This window comes from Salmo trutta, chromosome 4 (genome assembly GCF_901001165.1).
Source record: "Salmo trutta chromosome 4, fSalTru1.1, whole genome shotgun sequence".
Lineage (NCBI taxonomy): Eukaryota > Metazoa > Chordata > Actinopteri > Salmoniformes > Salmonidae > Salmo > Salmo trutta.
The window spans coordinates 53,605,165-53,623,669 of NC_042960.1; the positions used below are offsets into that span (position 1 = coordinate 53,605,165).

The 18,505-nt window shown below is 44.5% G+C and overlaps 1 protein-coding gene across 3 annotated transcripts in view; it reads left to right on the plus strand.

Moving 5' to 3' along the window:
- LOC115192615 (single-stranded DNA-binding protein 3) overlaps window positions 1–18,505 on the plus strand; it is a 120,810-nt gene that overhangs the window by 38,564 nt on the left and 63,741 nt on the right. For 2 of the 3 annotated variants that reach the window (XM_029751328.1, XM_029751330.1), the window contains exon 4: window positions 14,770–14,854. In XM_029751328.1, the coding sequence (XP_029607188.1) occupies window positions 14,770–14,854 (85 nt within the window). Of the gene's footprint in view, window positions 1–14,769; window positions 14,855–18,505 lie in introns of those variants that run through there. The other variant, XM_029751331.1, reaches the window with a different exon arrangement.

An 18,505-nucleotide genomic window follows, 5' to 3' on the forward strand; every position in this document is an offset into this window, starting at 1 on the left:
AACAAGCGCTCATTAAGATCAGGTGTGGCCAAGATTAGTGGCTGCGACAACACACCTGAACACACTTCACAAGAGTTGAAAAAAAAGATCCTAGAAATTGTCCATAAGCATAAAAAGTTTATTTCTCTCAAATGTTGTGCAGAACATTTTTACATCCCTTTTAGTGAGCCGTTTTCCTTTTCCAAGATAATTCATCCATCCAACTGACAGGTGTGCATATCAAGAAGCTGATTAAACAACATGGTCATTACACAGGTGCACCTTGTGCTGGGGACAATAAAAGGCCACTCTAAAATGGGTAGTTTTGTCACACAACACAATGCCACTGATATCTCAAGTTTTTAAGGAGCGTGTAATTGGAATGCTGACTGCAAGAATGTCTATCAGAGCTGTTGCCAGATAATTTTATGTTCATTTTTCTAGCATAAGCTGCCTCCAACAGCGTTTTAGAGAATTTGGCAGTATGTCCAACCGCAGACCACGTGTAACCATGCCAGCCCAGGACTTCCACATCCGGCTTCTTCACCTGCAGGATCGTCAGACCAGTCAACTGGGTTTGCATAACCAAAGAATTTCTGCACAAACTGTCAGAAACATCTCAGGGAAGCTCATCTGTGTGCTCTTCGTCCTCACCAGGGACTTGCCCTGACTGCAGTTTGGCGTCGTACTGGCACGCTGGAGAAGTGTGCTCTTCACGGATAAATTCCGGTTTTAACGATACTGGGCAGATGGTAGACCGAAGGTATGGCGTCGTGTGGGCGAGCAGTTTGCTGATGTCAACGTTGTGAACAGAGAGCCCCATGGTGGCGGAGGGGTTATGGTATGGAAAGGCATAAGCGACGGACAATGAACACAATTGCATTTTATCGATGGCAATGTCATTTTTTTAAATTTAACCTTCATTTAATGAGGCAAGTCCGTTAAGAACAAATTCTTATTTACCCTGGCCAAACCCTCCCCTAACCCAGACGATACTGGGCCAATTGTGCGCCACCCTATGGGACTCCCGATCACAGCCGGTTGTGATACAGCCCGGGATCGAACCCGGGTCTGTAGTGACCCCTCTAGCACTGTTAAAGTAATGAAATACCAAGATTTTTTTTTTTTCAAGTGCCTTAAAAGTGCTGAGAATGTTACAAAGCCAAGAAATTATTCTGCACCATTTCCAGAAAGTTGTGGGATGGTGCTACAAGACCATGGTGCTTGCCTACGGAGCTGTGAGGGGAACGGCACCTCCGTACCTTCAGGCTCCGATCAGGCCCTACACCCAAACAAGGGCACTGCGTTCATCCACCTCTGGCCTGCTGGCCCCCCTACCGCTGCGGAAGCACAGTTCCCGCTCAGCCCAGTCAAAACTGTTCGCTGCTCTTGCACCCCAATAGTGGAACAAGCTCCCTCACGACACCAGGACAGCGGGGTCAATCACCACCTTCCGTAGACACCTGAAACCCCACCTCTTTAAGGAATACCTGGGATAGGATATAGTAATCCTTCTAACCCCCCCCCCCCCCAAAAAAGATAGATGTACTATTGTAAAGTGGCTGTTCCACTGGATATCATAAGGTGAATGCACCAATTTGTAAGTCGCTCTGGATAAGAGCGTCTGCTAAATGACGTAAATGTAAATGGATGGTTGTTGGCAAAATAACCATAGGACAACCACGTTCTAAGAAACATATGGTTCTCAGAATATTATGTGCTAGCTGGGTTGTCTGTTTGGGGCTGCAGCACTGGATGGGGAGGCTCACTGGACCCCTCCCCCTTCACCAGGACACCTCCCCCTTCACCAACCTCCTCCCCCAAACAAAGGGTCCAGATGGTAAGGGAAAGCCAACCCCTCCCCCTCTGCTCCCACTCCCTCAACCTTTGTCTGGAGGCCTGTCCTTTGTTTGCAGAGAGACCCCTAACGGATTAACTCCTTGCATTCCAGTCTCTTTTGTGTTAACCCAGGGTGGGGGATTTGGCTATTTTTCTTCCCTGATTCTGTCTCAAGCAGTTTCCAATTGGGCCGTGCAGGCCTGAATGGGCTGAGGGGGGGAGTTACAGGTTGCGGTGGATTGGAGGTGGGGGTCAGTCATCCACATCTGTTGTTATGGACGCAGAGATAAAGCCAGGGTTCCAAGAGGGGTGCAGGTGTTGATTGTTTCATTAGCCCTCTTCATTTGTTGACCAAATCAATTGTTTTAACCAGTTTTCAATGGACATCCACTCGGTCACCCTCTCAGAACCTCATCACAATACTATGTACACGGATCATCCCTCAAATTGCTTCCAGCTGAAATTCATGCTTGCGAGGGGCAAAGAAATGAAGTCTAGCAAAACAGACTTGCCCCATCCTAAATCTCCTGGTTATATTTTATAAAACAGGTATAATCAGGCTGAAAGTGGGGCTTTGTGGTTCCTTTCAGCCCATATATGTCAAGCCGAGTAGATCTGTTATAACTGACAGAAAGAGAGACACTAGATCAGGTATGGGCAACTTTGATGGGAGTCGGGGCCACAAAAAATCTACTCATCATAAGTGGCCGCAGTGGCTCGCGGGTCTGCATACCCACATCCATAACCACACATTCGGAAAGTATTCAGACCCCTTAACTTTTTCTACGTTTTGTCACGTTACAGCCTTATTTTACATTTTTACATTTACATTTTAGTCATTTAGCAGACGCTCTTATCCAGAGCGACTTACAGTAGTGAATGCATACATTTCATACATGTTTTCTCCTTACTGGTCCCCCGTTTTAAAATGTATAAAATACATTTACCCTCATCAATCTACACACAATACACCATAATTACAAAGCAAAAATAGATTTGTATACATTTTTGCAAATGTATTAAAAATTAAAAATACCTTATTTACATAAGTATTCTGACACTTTATGGGACTCTAAATTGAGCTCAGGTGCATCCTGTTTCCATTGATCATCCTTGATGTTCCTACAACTTGATTGGAGTCCACCTGTGGTAAATTCTATTTATTAGACATGATTTGGAAATGCACACACCTGTGCATACAGTTGAAGTCGGAAGTTTACATACACCTTAGCCAAATACATTTAAACTCAGTTTTTCACAATTCCTGACATTTAATCCTAGTACAAATTCCCTGTCTTAGGTCAGTTAGGATCACCACTTTTATTTTAAGAATGTGAAATGTTAGAATAATAGTAGAGAGAATGATTTATTTCACATTCCCAATGGGTCAGAAGTTTATGTACACTCAATTTATATTTGGTAGTATTGCCTTTAAATTGTTTAACTTGAGTCAAACATTTCGGGTAGCCTTCCACAAGCTTCCCACAATAAGTTGGATGAATTTTTACAGAGCTGGTGTAACTGAGTCAGGTTTGTAGGCCTCCTTGCTCGCACATGCTTTTTCAGTTCTGCACACAATTTTTCTATGGGATTGAGGTCAGGGCTTTGTGATGGCCACTCCAATACCTTGACTTTGTTGACCTTAAGCCATTTTGCCACAGCTTTGGAAGTATGCTTGGGGTCATTGTCCATTTGGAAGACCCATTTTTTTCTGAGGTCTTTTGATTTTCCCATGATGTCATGCAATGAGGCACTGAGTTTTAAGGTAGGCCTTGAAATACATCCACAGGTACACCTCCAATTGATTCTAATGATGTCAATTAGCCTATCAGAAGCTTCTAAAGCCATGACATCATTTTCTGGCACAGTCAATTTAGTGTATGTAAACTTCTGACCCACTGGAATTGTGATACAGTGAATTATAAGTGAAATAATCTGTCTGTAAACAATCGTTGGAAAAATTACTTGTGTCATGCACAAAGTAGATGTCCTAACTGACTTGCCAAAACTATAGTTTGTTAACAAGAAATTTGTGGAGTGATTGAAAAACGAGTTTTAATGACTCTAACCTAAGTGTATGTAAACTTCCGACTTCAACTGTATATTTAAGGTTCCACAGTTGACAGTGCTTGTCAAAGCTCAAACCAAGCCATGTGGTCGAAGGAATGGTCTTAGAGCACCGAAACAGGATTGTGTTGAAGCACAGATCTGGGGAAGGGTACCAAAACATTTCTATAGTATTGAATCTGAGCAATTGGGGGAGAAGGACCTTGGTCAGGGAGGTGACCAAGAACCTGATGGTCACTCTGACAGAGCTCTACAGTTCCTCTGTGGAGATGGAAGAAACTTCCAGAAGGACAACCATCTCAATCAGGCCTTTATGGTAGAGTGGCCACTCTTCAGTAAAAGGCACATGACAGCCCGCTTGGAGTTTGCCAAAAGGAACCTAAAGACTCTCAGACCATGAGCAACAAGATTATCTGGTCTGATGAAACCAAGATTGGCCTGAATGCCAAGTGTCACATCTGGAGGAAACCTGGCACCATCCCTACAGTGAGGCATGGTGGTGGCAGCATCATACTGTGGGGATGTTTTTCAGTGGCAGGGACTGGGAGACTAATCAGGATCGGGGGGAAGATGAACAGAGCAAAGTACAGAGATCCTTGATGAAAACCTGCTCCAGAGTGCTCAGGACCTCCCACTGGGGTGAAGGTTCACCTTCCAACAGGACAATGACCCTAAGCACACAGCCAAGACAACACAGGAGTGGCTTCGGGACAAGCCTCTGAATGGTCTTGAGTGGCCCAGCTTGAGCCCGGACTTGAACCCGATCGAACATCTCTGGAGAGTTCTGAAAAGAGCTGTGCAGCGACGCTCCCCATCCAACCTGACTGAGCTTGAGAGGATCTGCAGAGAAAAATGGGAGAAACTCCCCAAATACAGGTGTGCCAAGCTTGTAGCGTCATACCCAAGAAGACTCAACTGTAATCGCTGCCAAAGGTGCTTCAACAAAGTACTCAGTAAAGGGTCTGAATACTTATGTAAATGTGATATTTCAATTTTTAGTAAAGTTGCTGAAGTTTCTAAAACATTTTTTTATTTTTTCTTATAGGGTATTGTGTGTAGATTGATGAAGGTGGAAAAAAACTATTGAATACATTTTTGAATAAGGCTGTATATATTTCACTACCGTATATCTATTTTGGCGCGGCAGGTAGCTTGGTTGTTAGAGCGTTGGGCCAGTAACCGAAAGGTTGCTGGATCCAATCCCCGAGCTGACAAGGTGAAAATCTGTCGTTCTGCCCCCAAACACTGTTCCCCGGTAGACCATCATTGTACATAACAATTTGTTCTTAACTGAGTTGCCTGACTTGCCGAGTTAAATAAAATAAAAAAATATCCAGCGGAATTTCAGGTGTCTTATCACAGCTATGTACATACCGCCACAAGCAAACACAGCGCACTCAGCAAACTGTACAAGATCATTAGCCAGCAATGATACTCTCACCCGGTAGCAGTCTTTGTTGGTGGTGACTTTAACTAAGCTCGTCTAAAACACATTTTCCCAAAATTTCACCAACATCTATCCTGTCACACATGAGGATTCAGTGTGCTTGACCATTTATACACCAACATCCGTGACGCTTACAACGGGTGGCATCCCTGGCCGCATCCTCCGAGTGGGTGCCAACCAAATGGGTGGTGTCTTCTCAGACATCTTCATCCTGTCCCCGTCCCAGGCTGTGGTCCCCACCTGCTGGACAACCATTGTCCCAGTGCCTGAAAAACAAGGTGACATGCCCAAATGACTATCACCCTGCCGCGATCACCTCTGTCATCATGAAGTGCTTGGAGAGGCTTCAATTTGCCTACTGCTTCAACAGATCCACGGAAGATGCTATTTCTATCGCTATTCACAGAGCCGTAACGCATCTGGACAAGAGGAACACCTATGAGAATGCTGTTCATTGACTACAGTTCAACATTTAACACTATTGTTCCCTCCAAGCTCAACATCAAGCTCAGAACCCTGGGTCTGGACACCACCCTCTGCAACTGGATCCTGGACTTCCTGACGTGCAGGTCACAGGCTGTAAGGATTGGCAACAACAACACCTCCAAACTGACTCTTAACACAGGGCCACCCCAGGGTCTGTGTCCTCAGTCCTCTGCTGTACCCCCTGTTGACGCACGACTGCGTGGTTTAGCACGACACCAACTCCATCATCAAATTTGACGACGCCACGGTTGTAGACCTGATAACCTGATAACCAACAATGACGAGTCCGCCTATAGGGAGGAGGTAAGTGAATTGGCACTGTATTTGTATTTATTAAGGATCCCCATTAGCTGCTCCAAGGCAGCAGCTACTCTTCCTGCCTTATAATGCTGTGAAAGGATCCAGGAACCCAAATGATTTGGGTAGATCCCATCCTCTTTATTAAACAAGCTTTGTTTCCAGAAGGTATCAAAATTGAAAATAAGTGTTACACCAACATACAGTGAGGGAAAGAAGTATTTGATCCCTGCTGATTTTGTATGTTTGCCCACTGACAAAGAAATGATCAGTCTATAATTTTAATGGTAGGTTTATTTGAACAGTGAGAGACAGAATAACAACAAAAAAATCCAGAAACATGCATGTCAAAAATGTTATAAATTGATTTGCATTTTAATGAGGGAAATAAGTATTTGATCCCTCTGCAAAACATGACTTAGTACTTGATGGCAAAACCCTTGTTGGCAAAACCCTTGTTGGCAATCACAGAGGTCAGACGTTTCTTGTAGTTGGCCACCAGGTTTGCACACATCTCAGGAGGGATTTTGTCCCACTCCTCTTTGCAGATCTTCTCCAAGTCATTAAGGTTTCGAGGCTGACGTTTGGCAACTCGAACCTTCAGCTCCCTCCACAGATTTTCTATGGGATTAAGGTCTGGAGACTGGCTAGGCCACTCCAGGACCTTAATGTGCTTCTTCTTGAGCCACTCCTTTGTTGCCTTGGCTGTGTGTTTTGGGTCATTGTCATGCTGGAATACCCATCCACGACCCATTTTCAATGCCCTGGCTGAGGGAAGGAGGTTCTCACCCAAGATTTGACGGTACATGGCCCCGTCCATCGTCCCTTTGATGCGGTGAAGTTGTCCTGTCCCCTTAGCAGAAAAACACCCCCAAAGCATAATGATTCCACCTCCATGTTTGACGGTGGGGATGGTGTTCTTGGAGTCATAGGCAGCATTCCTCCTCCTCCAAACATGGCGAGTTGAGTTGATGCCAAAGAGCTCCATTTTGGTCTCATCTGACCACAACACTTTCACCCAGTTGTCCTCTGAATCATTCAGATGTTCATTGGCAAACTTCAGACGGGCATGTATATGTGCTTTCTTGAGCAGAGGGACCTTGCGGGCGCTGCAGGATTTTAGTCCTTCACGGCGTAGTGTGTTACCCAGCTGCCTTGAGATCATTGACAAGATCCTCCCGTGTAGTTCTGGGCTGATTTCTCACCGTTCTCATGATCATTGCAACTCCACGAGGTGAGATCTTGCATGGAGCCCCAGGCCGAGGGAGAATGACAGTTCTTTTGTGTTTCTTCCAGTTGCGAATAATCGCACCAAATGTTGTAATCTTCTCACCAAGCTGCTTGGCGATGGTCTTGTAGCCCATTCCAACTTGTGTAGGTCTACAACCTTGTCCCTGACATCCTTGGAGAGCTCTTTGGTCTTGGCCATGGTGGAGAGTTTGGAATCTGATTTATTGATTGCTTCTGTGGACAGGTGTCTTTTATACAGGTAACAAGCTGCGATTAGGAGCACTCCTTTTAAAAGACACCTGCGATCCAGAAATCTTTCTGATTTGAGAGGGGGTCAAATACTTATTTCCCTCATTAAAATGCAAATCAATTTATAACATTTTTGACATGTGTTTTTCTGGACTTTTTTGTTGTTTTTCTGTCTCTCACTGTTCAAATAAACCTACCATTAAAATTATAGACTGATCATTTCTTCGTCAGTGGGCAAACATACAAAATCAGCAGGGGATCAAATACTTTTTTCCCTCACTGTACCTGCAATAGGCACGTAGCGAGTTATGGAGGGCTAAAAGTCTGCTGAATGTTCAATGCCATAATTTAGGGAGGGCACAGGGCAAGAGATTATGGGGCGTTTGTTGGTGTTAAACAGAGACCCAATCAGTTCTTTAAAATCCATCTTCAGCTGTTCTTAGCTTTCCTTCATAATTTCATTGAATCCCACATGAACAATGATAGACTCAATTTCCTGATGCAGGTTTAAAATGTTTGGGAGCAGCTTATTGATGTTCTGTACTGATGCTCCTGGATAGCACCAACATTTTTACTGAAGGGACTGAGAAATTTCTCACCATTGAACTGGCCAATACAACGACCGGAGAAGGGGATGGAGAAATACACCCATTCCTATCCCTCACACAATTTGTGGAACCTTTCAAGGGCCCACGAGAACCAGATCGCATACACCCACAGCTCACAGGGATAGGTCCAGACCTCCAACAGCAGGCAAAACCCCGTCAGATCCAGAGAGAGGGAAGAGAGCCGAACCCGATGACGAAGCCGCTGTTGGAGTCAGCACAGCTGTCGGAGACCCAGGTAGTCCCAGCGATGAAGGCTCAGGTAGATCAGGCACCATGGTGGTGAAGCTATTTCTCATGTCAATCTGCTCTGAACCTCTCACTAAACGGACCTCCGTTTAGCAGCATGTGGCTGCCTTTGCTTTCCACGACTTGTGACATGGGACCAGCGCTGATTGGAACAATCCTCTTGCTGTTCTCCATCTACTCCTCTACAAGATGGAGGAGAAGCAAATGGAAACAACTTCCTTAGCAGGAAAATTCCAGGTAGCATAGGCAATTCGGATAGGGACAGATGACAATGCAGGGATACATCCATTAAGTCCAAGCTGCGTCTGGCCACAGGAGTTGAGGACTCGTTTGCGTTTTCCCCATAAGTTCACGCAGAATTGAAATTTGCTTGCTAATGATAGCCACCTGATTCCTGTAATCCCCCCGCAAGCAAACAATTGCCACATTTGAAATTCCAGATTGTTAATATTGTCCCGGACAATAGCATAATAAAGACCGCTTCTACAGAGCTGGAAACATTTGTTAGCCATTCCAGGCATAGCGGGCTCCATTGCTAGCTAGCTGGCTAGGTAACTAGCTAGCTGGCTAGTTGGTAAACATTCAGTCCAAACCAACACAAACACTTATGAACAAAATGAAACTTCTGAAAAAAATGGCCGAAACAACAGGTCGAGGCACAGGTGTCATAACAACCTCTCCCTCAACGTCAGCAAAACAAAGGAGTTGATTGTTGACTTCAGGAAGCAGAGTAGGGAATATGCCCTGATCCACATCAACGGGACTACAGTACAGAGTCACAAGTTTTAAGTTCCTGGGCATCCACATCACCGAGGACTTGTCATGAACCAACAACACCACCACTCTTGTCAAGAGGGCGCAACAGCGTCTCTGCTTCCTAAGACGGCTGAAGAAATTCAGAATGCCGCCCCGGGTCCTCTCCAAATACTACTGCTGCACCATTGAGACCATCCTGACCAGTTGCATCATGGCCTGGTATGATAATTGCTCCTCCACGACCGCAAGGCCCTTCATCGGGGGTGAAGACTGCCCAGTACATCACTGTGACCGTGCATCCACCCATCCGGGACATCTACTCGAAACGGTGCCTGAGGAAGGCACGCAGCATATTCAAGGACCACACACTCCCTAGCCACAAGTTGTTCTCTCCCTTACCGCCGGGAAGACTATCAGAGCATGTTGTCTGATAGAAACGGTCTCTGAGTCTATTGGTTTCTGCCAGCCATCAGACAGCTGAAAAGTGAACTGGACTGACAACCTGCTCTGATTCTCCACACCTCAGCACACATGCACTTACTCATGCACACACCCACACAAACATACACTGAGTGTACAAAACATTAAGAACACCTTCCTAATATTTACTTGACTCTTGTTATACTGCTCAATTCATACTAAATGTATATTTCTTATAGTGTTTGTTTGTTGCATTGTCGAGAAGGAACCTGCAAGTAAGCGCCTTGTTGGACGATGTATACAATGTGTGTCCTGTACGTACGACCAATAAAACTTGTAACTTGAAATTCTAACTCTCAACAGTAAATTGAGGCCCTGACTGAGTTCCAAAATAGTAATACTTTTTTAGGGTGGAGGGAATTGATCCGGAGTCTGCCAGTTCCCCATCCCTGCGCTAGATCATCTGGCCTGACCATTGAGCCTCCCCATGTTAGATTAATAAAGGAGTTATTCTATTGTATCTCATCTTTAACAATATGCACACAACATACATTTCCTTTTATTCTTTCTTTCTTTGGCCCTTGTCAGATGTTGAATTTATTAGCGAAGTCCGAGGGGAGTGTCCCCAGGGAATTATAGAACAGCTGATTTACATGGCGTGCTGTTTTAAGAGTTACGGAGTGCCTGTTTCTCTTGTTGCCTCACAATGCAAGCATTAATACCAGGAGAATAGCAAACTTCAGTGGGGTAATAAACACTCTGAAAGGTTTTGTTTTCTTCTGCATTTTGATTGTAGCGTTTTGTCCCATTAAGAGCAGCTCAGGCTGATAAGAGTAGTAGCAGCCATAGTCAACCTGGCTTTCCCTATTCTCCTCTTTCTCCTCTCCTTAGCATGGCTTCTCTGTTGCCTGACAGGAACTCACCCCAGCCTAGAGTGTGTGGATTCATGCCTAGGCCCCTTCAGCCATGTGTCTCTGTTTACTCTGCCCATTATGGCGGAAGGCACATTGTTACCTCCAGGCGTTGTCAGACTACAGTTAATTGCAATAATTATCATGATGGTATTTAATTGTTGTAATTGTCTTGTGAATGTGGATGCTAATCCGTTGTTCGGGACACAATGAAGTGGAAAGTGTGTATGTCCTGTTTTATGCTGTCAGTCCACATTTCCACATTGTTTTGACTGGCATTTAATTTGAATATGGCAGAATTTGCATGCCTTCTAAACTGGACTATGAATCTCACACCCAGATTGATCTTAGGGATTCTACACAGCCAAGTGAATTGATTTAAACGAGTCTAAGGAGAGAGTGCATCCACAGTATGAAAATCTTCAGTTGACAAAAAGAAACTGCTGAGTTTCTCAACCTGTAGGTAGCTAGTCTTAACTAGTCGTAGTGTACCTTTTTAGCCGTGTTGCATGAGCAGTCCCACCCAGATATGATCTACTTAAGCAATAAGGCCCGAGGGGGTGTGGTATATGGCCAATATACCACGGCTAAGGGCTGTTCTTAGGCACAATGCAACATGGTATAATGGCCATATACCACAAACCCCCAAGGTACCTTATTGCTATTATAAACTGGTTACCAGCGTAATTAGAGCAGTAAAAATACACGTTTGGTCATATACGATCTGATATACCACGGCTGTCAACCAATCAGCATTCAGGGCACAAACCACCCAGTTTATAATTTACTATTTGAAACTTTGGTGGGTGTCAGGTTATGATCACCCTGCTCTCCAGTCCCCATCCACTGTTTGCACCTAGTTGTGGCTTTTCAGTAACAAACTCTAACGTGTGTCTTATTTCATTTCCCAGAGAGCTGATTGGATTTGAGATGATCCCGCTGTCTCCCTCCCGCAGGCAGGCACGGCTCTGACAAAGCTGCAATCTCTTTAACGCCAGTTGATAGATATGATAATGCAGCCTGGCTTTATTGTCAAGTGACTGAGGGGCAGGCTTCATGACCCCTTCAACACACACGCATGCACGCATAAAACATGCACATGCACATACGCACGCACAAACACACACACACACCTCTGTTCTCAATCTCTCCCTCTCCTCTCTGTTTCTCTGTGCTGTGCATCAGCCTGTCCAGCTGACCCAGACAGTGCACACCTGAGAGTAAAGGCCAGGGGCTTGTAGAAAATAGCATTTCTTCAGCAGAAATGCTTTGTTATGATATAAAACAGGGAAGTTGTATCTTCACCACTTTACAAGACAGTACATGCAAATGTACCTTCCATGTGTAGTAAATACATATGTCACTCTATATGAATTGTAACAAAATATCTTACACACGGTTATGGGTGATCAGCTAATATTTTCTGCTCCATTTCGCAGTCATATCAAGTGCTCAGTGTATCACACGTTGTTAGAAGTCTGGTTTCGCCACCTCAGCAGAAAGCATGCATATCGTGGAATTTTTGTCTTTGAATGGATTGGAAAAAGCGTAACATTGCTCTTGAGCCCCAGTCAGATCAGCAGCTTTTATGTGCTATCCATTAAATCAATATCTTAGGTGAAAGAACAATTTCATGTGGACCAGTTAAACAGGTGCTTAATTAAGAGCGTATTTGGATTGGAACTTGGTGCCCCTTGCAGCCCTTAAGTGCTGGATTTGCCTTAATTAACAAATATAATGCCTAATAGATCATTAGCCTGCAGCTCTGGCCAAGCAGAACGATACCTACATGAAATGGTTCGATTAGATGACCTCACTTTGCTGAAGCTCTGAGGCGAGCTGTGGACTAAAATAGTTTTTTTTTTCATTCCCTTTATAACTTCAGCTTGATCAAGTTTAACTTCGTGATAGATGGTATTTTAGCGTTACGTTTCACACATACACATGTATACATTCAGTATGTGTCCCATGAGGGAATCAAACCCACAATCAATCAATCAGTCAAATGTATTTATAAAGCCCTTTTTACATCAGCCGATGTCACAAAGTGCTATACAGAAACCCAGCCTAAAACCCCAAACAGCAAGCAATGCAGATGTAGAAGCACAGTGGCTAGGAAAAACTCCATAGAAAGGCAGGAACCTAGGAAAAAACCTAGAGAGGACCAGGCTATGAGGGGTGGCCAGTCCTCTTCTGGCTGTGCCGGGTGGAGATTATAACAGAACATGGCCAAGATGTTCAAATGTTCATAGATGACCAGCAGGGTGAAATAATAATAATAATAATAATAATAATAATAATAATAATAATAATAATCACAGTGGTTGTAGATGTCAGTTGGCTTTTCATAGCCGATTATTCAGAGTTAGAGACAGCAGGTGCGGTAGAGAGCGAGTCGAAAACAGCAGGGACAAGGTAGCACGTCCGATGAACAAGTCAGAGTTCCATAGCCACAGGCAGAACAGTTGAAACTGGAGCAGCAGCACAACCAGGTGGACTGGGGACAGCAAGGAGTCATCAGGCCAGGTAGTCCTGAGGCATGGTCCTAAGGCTGAGAGAGCGCTCTTCAAAAAATACTTAAAGGTTGAGACCGAGTCTGCGTCTCTCACATAGATAGGCAGACCATTCCATAAAAATGGAGCTCTATAGGCCCTGCCTCCAGCTGTTTGCTTAGAAATTCTAGGGGCAATAAGGAGGCCTGTGTCTTGTGACCGTAGCGTACATGTAGGTATGTACGGCAGGACCAAATGGGAGAGATAGGAAAGAGCAAGCCCATGTAATGCTTTGTGGGTTAGCAGTAAAACCTTGAAATCGGCCCTAGCCTTAACAGGAAGCCAGTGAAGAGAGGCTAGCACTGGAGTAATATGATCAAATTTTGGGGTTCTAGTCAAGATCCTAGCAGCCGTGTTTAGCACTAACTAATGTTTATTTAGTGCTTTATCTGGGTAGCCAGAAAGTAGAGCATTGCAGTAGTCTAATCTAGAAGTGACAAAAGTATGGATGAACTTTTCTGCATAATTTTTGGACAGAAAGTTTTTCATTTTTGTAATGTTACGAAGTTGGAAAAAAGTTGTCTTTTGACGAACATATCAAGACTATTTCAAGGAGAGATCAGGGTCCAGAGTAATGCCGAGGTCCTTCACAGTTTTAATTGAGACGACTGTACAACCATCCAGATTAATTGTCAGATCCAACAGATCTCTGTGTCTTGGGACCAAGAACTAGCATCTCTGTTTTGTCCGAGTTTAAAAATAAAACATATTCCGCCATCCACTTCGTTATGTCTGAAACAGTGTTCCAGCGAGGGCAATTTTGGGGCTTCACCATGTTTCATTGAAATGTACAGCTGTGTATCGTCCGCAAAGCAGTTAAAGTTAACTTTATGTTTCCAAATGACATCACCAAGAGGTAAAATATATATTGAAAACAATAGTGGTCCTAAAACGGAACCTTGAGGAACACCGAAACTTACAGTTGATTTGTCAGAGGACAAACCATCCACAGAGACAAACTGATATCTTTCCGACAGATAAGATCTAAACCAGGCCAGAACTTGTCTGTGTAGACCAATTTGGTTTTCCAATCTCTCCAAAAGAATGTGGTTACCGATGATGTCAAAAGCAGCACTAAGGTCTCGGAGTACGAGAACAGATGCAGAGCCTTGGTCTGACGCCATTAAAAGGTAATTTACCACCTTCACAAGTGCAGTCTCAGTGCTATGATGGGGTCTAAAACCCAGACTGAAGCGTTTCATATACATTGTTTGTCTTCAGGAAGGCAGTGAGTTGCCGTGCAACAGCTTTTTCAAAAAAAAATGAGAGGAATGGGAGATTCGATATAGGCCGATTCGTTTGAAAAATATATATTTTCTGGGTCAAGGTTTGGCTTTTTCAAGAGAGGCTTTATTACTGCCACTGTTAGTGAGTTTGGTACACATCCAGTGGATAGGGAGCCATTTATTATGTTCAACATAGGAGGGCCAAGCACAGTAAGCAGCTCTTTCAGTAGTTTAGTTGGAATAGGGTTCAGTATGCAGCTTGACGGTTTAGAGGCAATTACTATTTTCATGAATGTGTTAAGAGATAGGATTAGCACCATGCTCCAACCAACTCAGTCATGTGAACCATCCCCAACTGTTGTTAATGTTGTGTAAACTGAAACTATCTGCATGTTTGCTGTACTCTGACGTCTATGTCCAACCATGTTCTCTGTCTCTCTCCTCCTCTCCCCACAGTGTATTCTGGGATCTGTACTGCGCTGCTCCAGACCGGAGGGAGACATGCGAACATTCCAGCGAAGCCAAGGCTTTCCACGATTATGTGAGTCAACCTGTCACTGGTGTTGTGTCAGAGGCACGGGTGGCCGTCTTCGTCATGTGTGTGTGCGCTATAGAATGTCTATCTGTAATCCATGTTAATTTCTCAATATCGAATTAAGACATTTACATACATGATTGTTTTGGTCACGATATGAATGTAGTTTTGTTTGGTCTCTGTAGCGTCTCTTACTGCAATAGGTTCTATCCTCCTAAACTCAGTGAAACAGTGTCCTGGCTACCTCCCTCACTTCCTCCCTGTGACCCCTTAGAGCTTTACCTAAACTGTTGGCTGAAGGTGAAATGTCAGGCCGCTGCAAGGCTTTTATTGGCCTTCTCATGTTTTCAATAAAGGTCGGAGCAAATAAAGCAGCTGGGTGAGCCGTTGGCCTGGATTAAGTACAATGCTGTGGCCGATGGATGGGTGACGATTGGGGGTAGCCTGGGGGTCATGGGCTTGCCCTCCCTGACCCTCTCATCTGTAGAAGAGCTGGAGCTTCCACTGGCACTAGCACTGATGTGCTGCTTGAACATGTGTGGAGGGCCTCAGAGTGGCCGGCTTACAAAAGGAGGCTCTTTGTTGACACAGCCCTTGGACTGCAAATGACCATGTTAATGAGCCCACTAATTGTGACCTCTAGCTCATTGGCAGGACCTCAATGATTGAAGGTTAAGCTGCAGTCCTCTTACTTCATCTGCCTCACTCAAGTCAAATCCGTTTTTATCACTGCTATACTTTAGCATAAAATTATCCTTTTCTGGTGTTTTGGCTATGCTAAATAGTGGTATTACATACATACCCTTTAATACATTTAAAGTAAGGATTATGCAGCTAATAGGGTATGTTAGTCAGACTGTATTACTACTAGCTTATCATTCACCTTGGCTGTTAAGGAAGGAGCTCTGGAAATGGATCATGATGGTTCTATTCCTGCACTGGACATTTCATTTAGCTGGTTTCTCAATTCTGTGCAGTTCCGCACTCCCATGTAGTCTGACAAGTATGAACAGACCAGACCTCATCAGAACAGACTCATTTGTTGTGAGTGTGTATTACACCAGCATAAGATTAATTACATGGTTAATTAAACCCCATGGTTAATTAAATCTGACAAGTGTCTCCAATTAATCTATATGCCTAATCATTCCCAACACCTAGCCTATCTCCCGAGGTATCTAGCTACCTGGGTGTCTCAACAGCCAGCTGCCCTGCATGCTAACTCTGACCACCCACTAACTAGGTTGGTAGCAGGACTGGTGGTTACGACGTCCTAGAAAAGAGAGTACTTACACACATCTAAATGTGACATAGGCACTGAACAAATGAATAAAGCAATGTCCGCTCGCAAGCTTTTAGTGACGCGCACACACAATGTTTCTCATCCGACATGGTCTTCGTTCGGCACTTAACCCAGACGATTCACACACACGTGTCCTTGAGACTTCCTCCCTCCGCTCCATTGTCCAGATGTGGGGCTCCATTCCAAGGTCCTCTGAGGGGGTCTGTCCTACCCAGTGGTCAGCCCAGGGTGGTCAATGAGTGTGGACACTGCGGTGCTCTGGGGAATGTCACTGGGGCTCAGATGTCCTGCTCTTTTGTTCTAGTTCAAGGATTAATGTCCAGTTTCCCTTGACCTCTGACCTGACTGAAGTTTAAAGGGTCAGAGTATATCCGTCCGTCCGGTGACCTCCAGATTGATGGACTGAGAGGGCTCTGTGTGTGTGAAAGGAGTACATCAATATCACTGGTCATCAATATCAATATCATTTGACAGTAAATGATTGTTGTTGGTGGTCGACAAGTTTGTTATAATTTGAGATGTTTACCTGTATATTTGTATTGGATGGATTGAGCAGGGTATTGAGAAGGTTGGACTGTATGAAAATGCATAACCATGAAATGTTTCTATGACTTTGTCTATAGTCAAATCTTCCTCATCCGTCAGTCCTGTTCATTTCCATAACTCTGTCAGTGTTGCTAGTGAACCCGGCGTGTCTGTGTATGTTGGCGTTATGGACAGACAGACACAGGGCTAATGTTGTGTGAAGAACCTTATCTGGGGCTATGACGTGGCTGTGGCGGGGGGACCGGGGTGTGGGGGTGGAGGCGTGAATCCCCTGAGTCGCTGCTCTGCGGCCTGTCTCTGTCTGATTAACTCCAGCCCCTCCGATCCCTCTGGACCAGCAGCCTGATCAAGTAGCTATCGCGGCCCGGCTGATAACAGCCTTATTCCCCCGCCGTGTCTCCCAGGATCACAGGGACAAAAACAACACGACTCCAGTAAGTCACTCTCACAGGAGAAACAGAAGACCTTCTCTCTGGTGTTAGACTGGATATGTATGGGTCCACACGTTTAGATGCCTTCTCTGACTGACTGGTTCAGTGTCAGGGTATTGTTGAGGAGTGGGGCTGTCGTCCAAAGACATGATGGTGGCCCTGGCTGGGTTAGAAGGAATCCACCATGACCCAGGGCGGAAGACTTTGTAGGCCCTCCAGTTTGGAGAAGATAATGGAATATAATGTGCTAATCCTCAAATCTGAGGGATGGTTCATGGCTAATCCCTGGATTTTGGTGGGATTGTGACTCTGGCTGGGCTCCCGGAACTGGAGGACTCTGCACCCCTGGATGGGAGAACCAACATGGTACAAACCTACACACACACACCCTAAACACACCACACTGTTATACTGAACATGGAAGTGGAACACAGCCTTAGTAGATTTGTTTAAGTGATATTTTCTTTTCTTCCTAGTTGTTGAAACTGTGTTCACTCATGTTTACTTACTGATAGAAAATCCACACTCCTAAGTCGTTCCTACTTGAATGTGGATGTTCCTCAAAAGAGGAGTGGTTTGTGGAGGAAATGTTTTTTATTAAAATAATGAGATGTCTTTTGGTAATTCAGACTGAGTGATGAAAGGAATAGAGGCATAAATGATGAAGAAAGTCAGAAACGCAAGACACACACATACACACAAACACACTAGCAGGAAATGATCATGCTGGGAGGCCCCCATCGTTACAGACTTTGTTCTTTGCACAAGCTAGAGGTCATGACCCCACACATCTGCGGTTCTTGCTACTGTGGCATCAGCGCCTCCGGAGTGTCACTGATTTAGTGACAGTAGTGCGTCATTCAAAAAGCAATGCCTTAGTGTTCCTCTCTGGATAAAGCTCCATGTTTGTCTATATGACTTGTGGATTGATCATTCAGCCCGCTATGAGGGAGACTCCTGTCAATGGAGGTGGGGAACCTTTCAATGGACAAGTAAAGGCAGATAATAAAGGCCATTTGTTTTGTTTCTGATAATTATCAATACATTATGAAAAATAGCAACTGCTTTTCATTGAGCACTGACCTCTCTGAAGTTTTCATTTTAAGCGTTGATTTGGCTTGTCGCTGGGCCGTTGAGTTGTGAGCAGTGACCAGAAGTCCTCAGCCACACAAAGAACTCCAGAACTCTCCTCTGTCTACTGTGTGCCTCAAAACAGGTCCCGTTGCATCAGGCAGTAATGACATTCATTATGTTGGTCTGTGTGACAGGATTTTCCATTGTAAAATGTCACTTTGACACCTGCGCTGACTTGAATACCTAAGTGTGATAACACTTCTATACAGTCCATGATGGTATAATGTAGGGGTTTACTGGGTG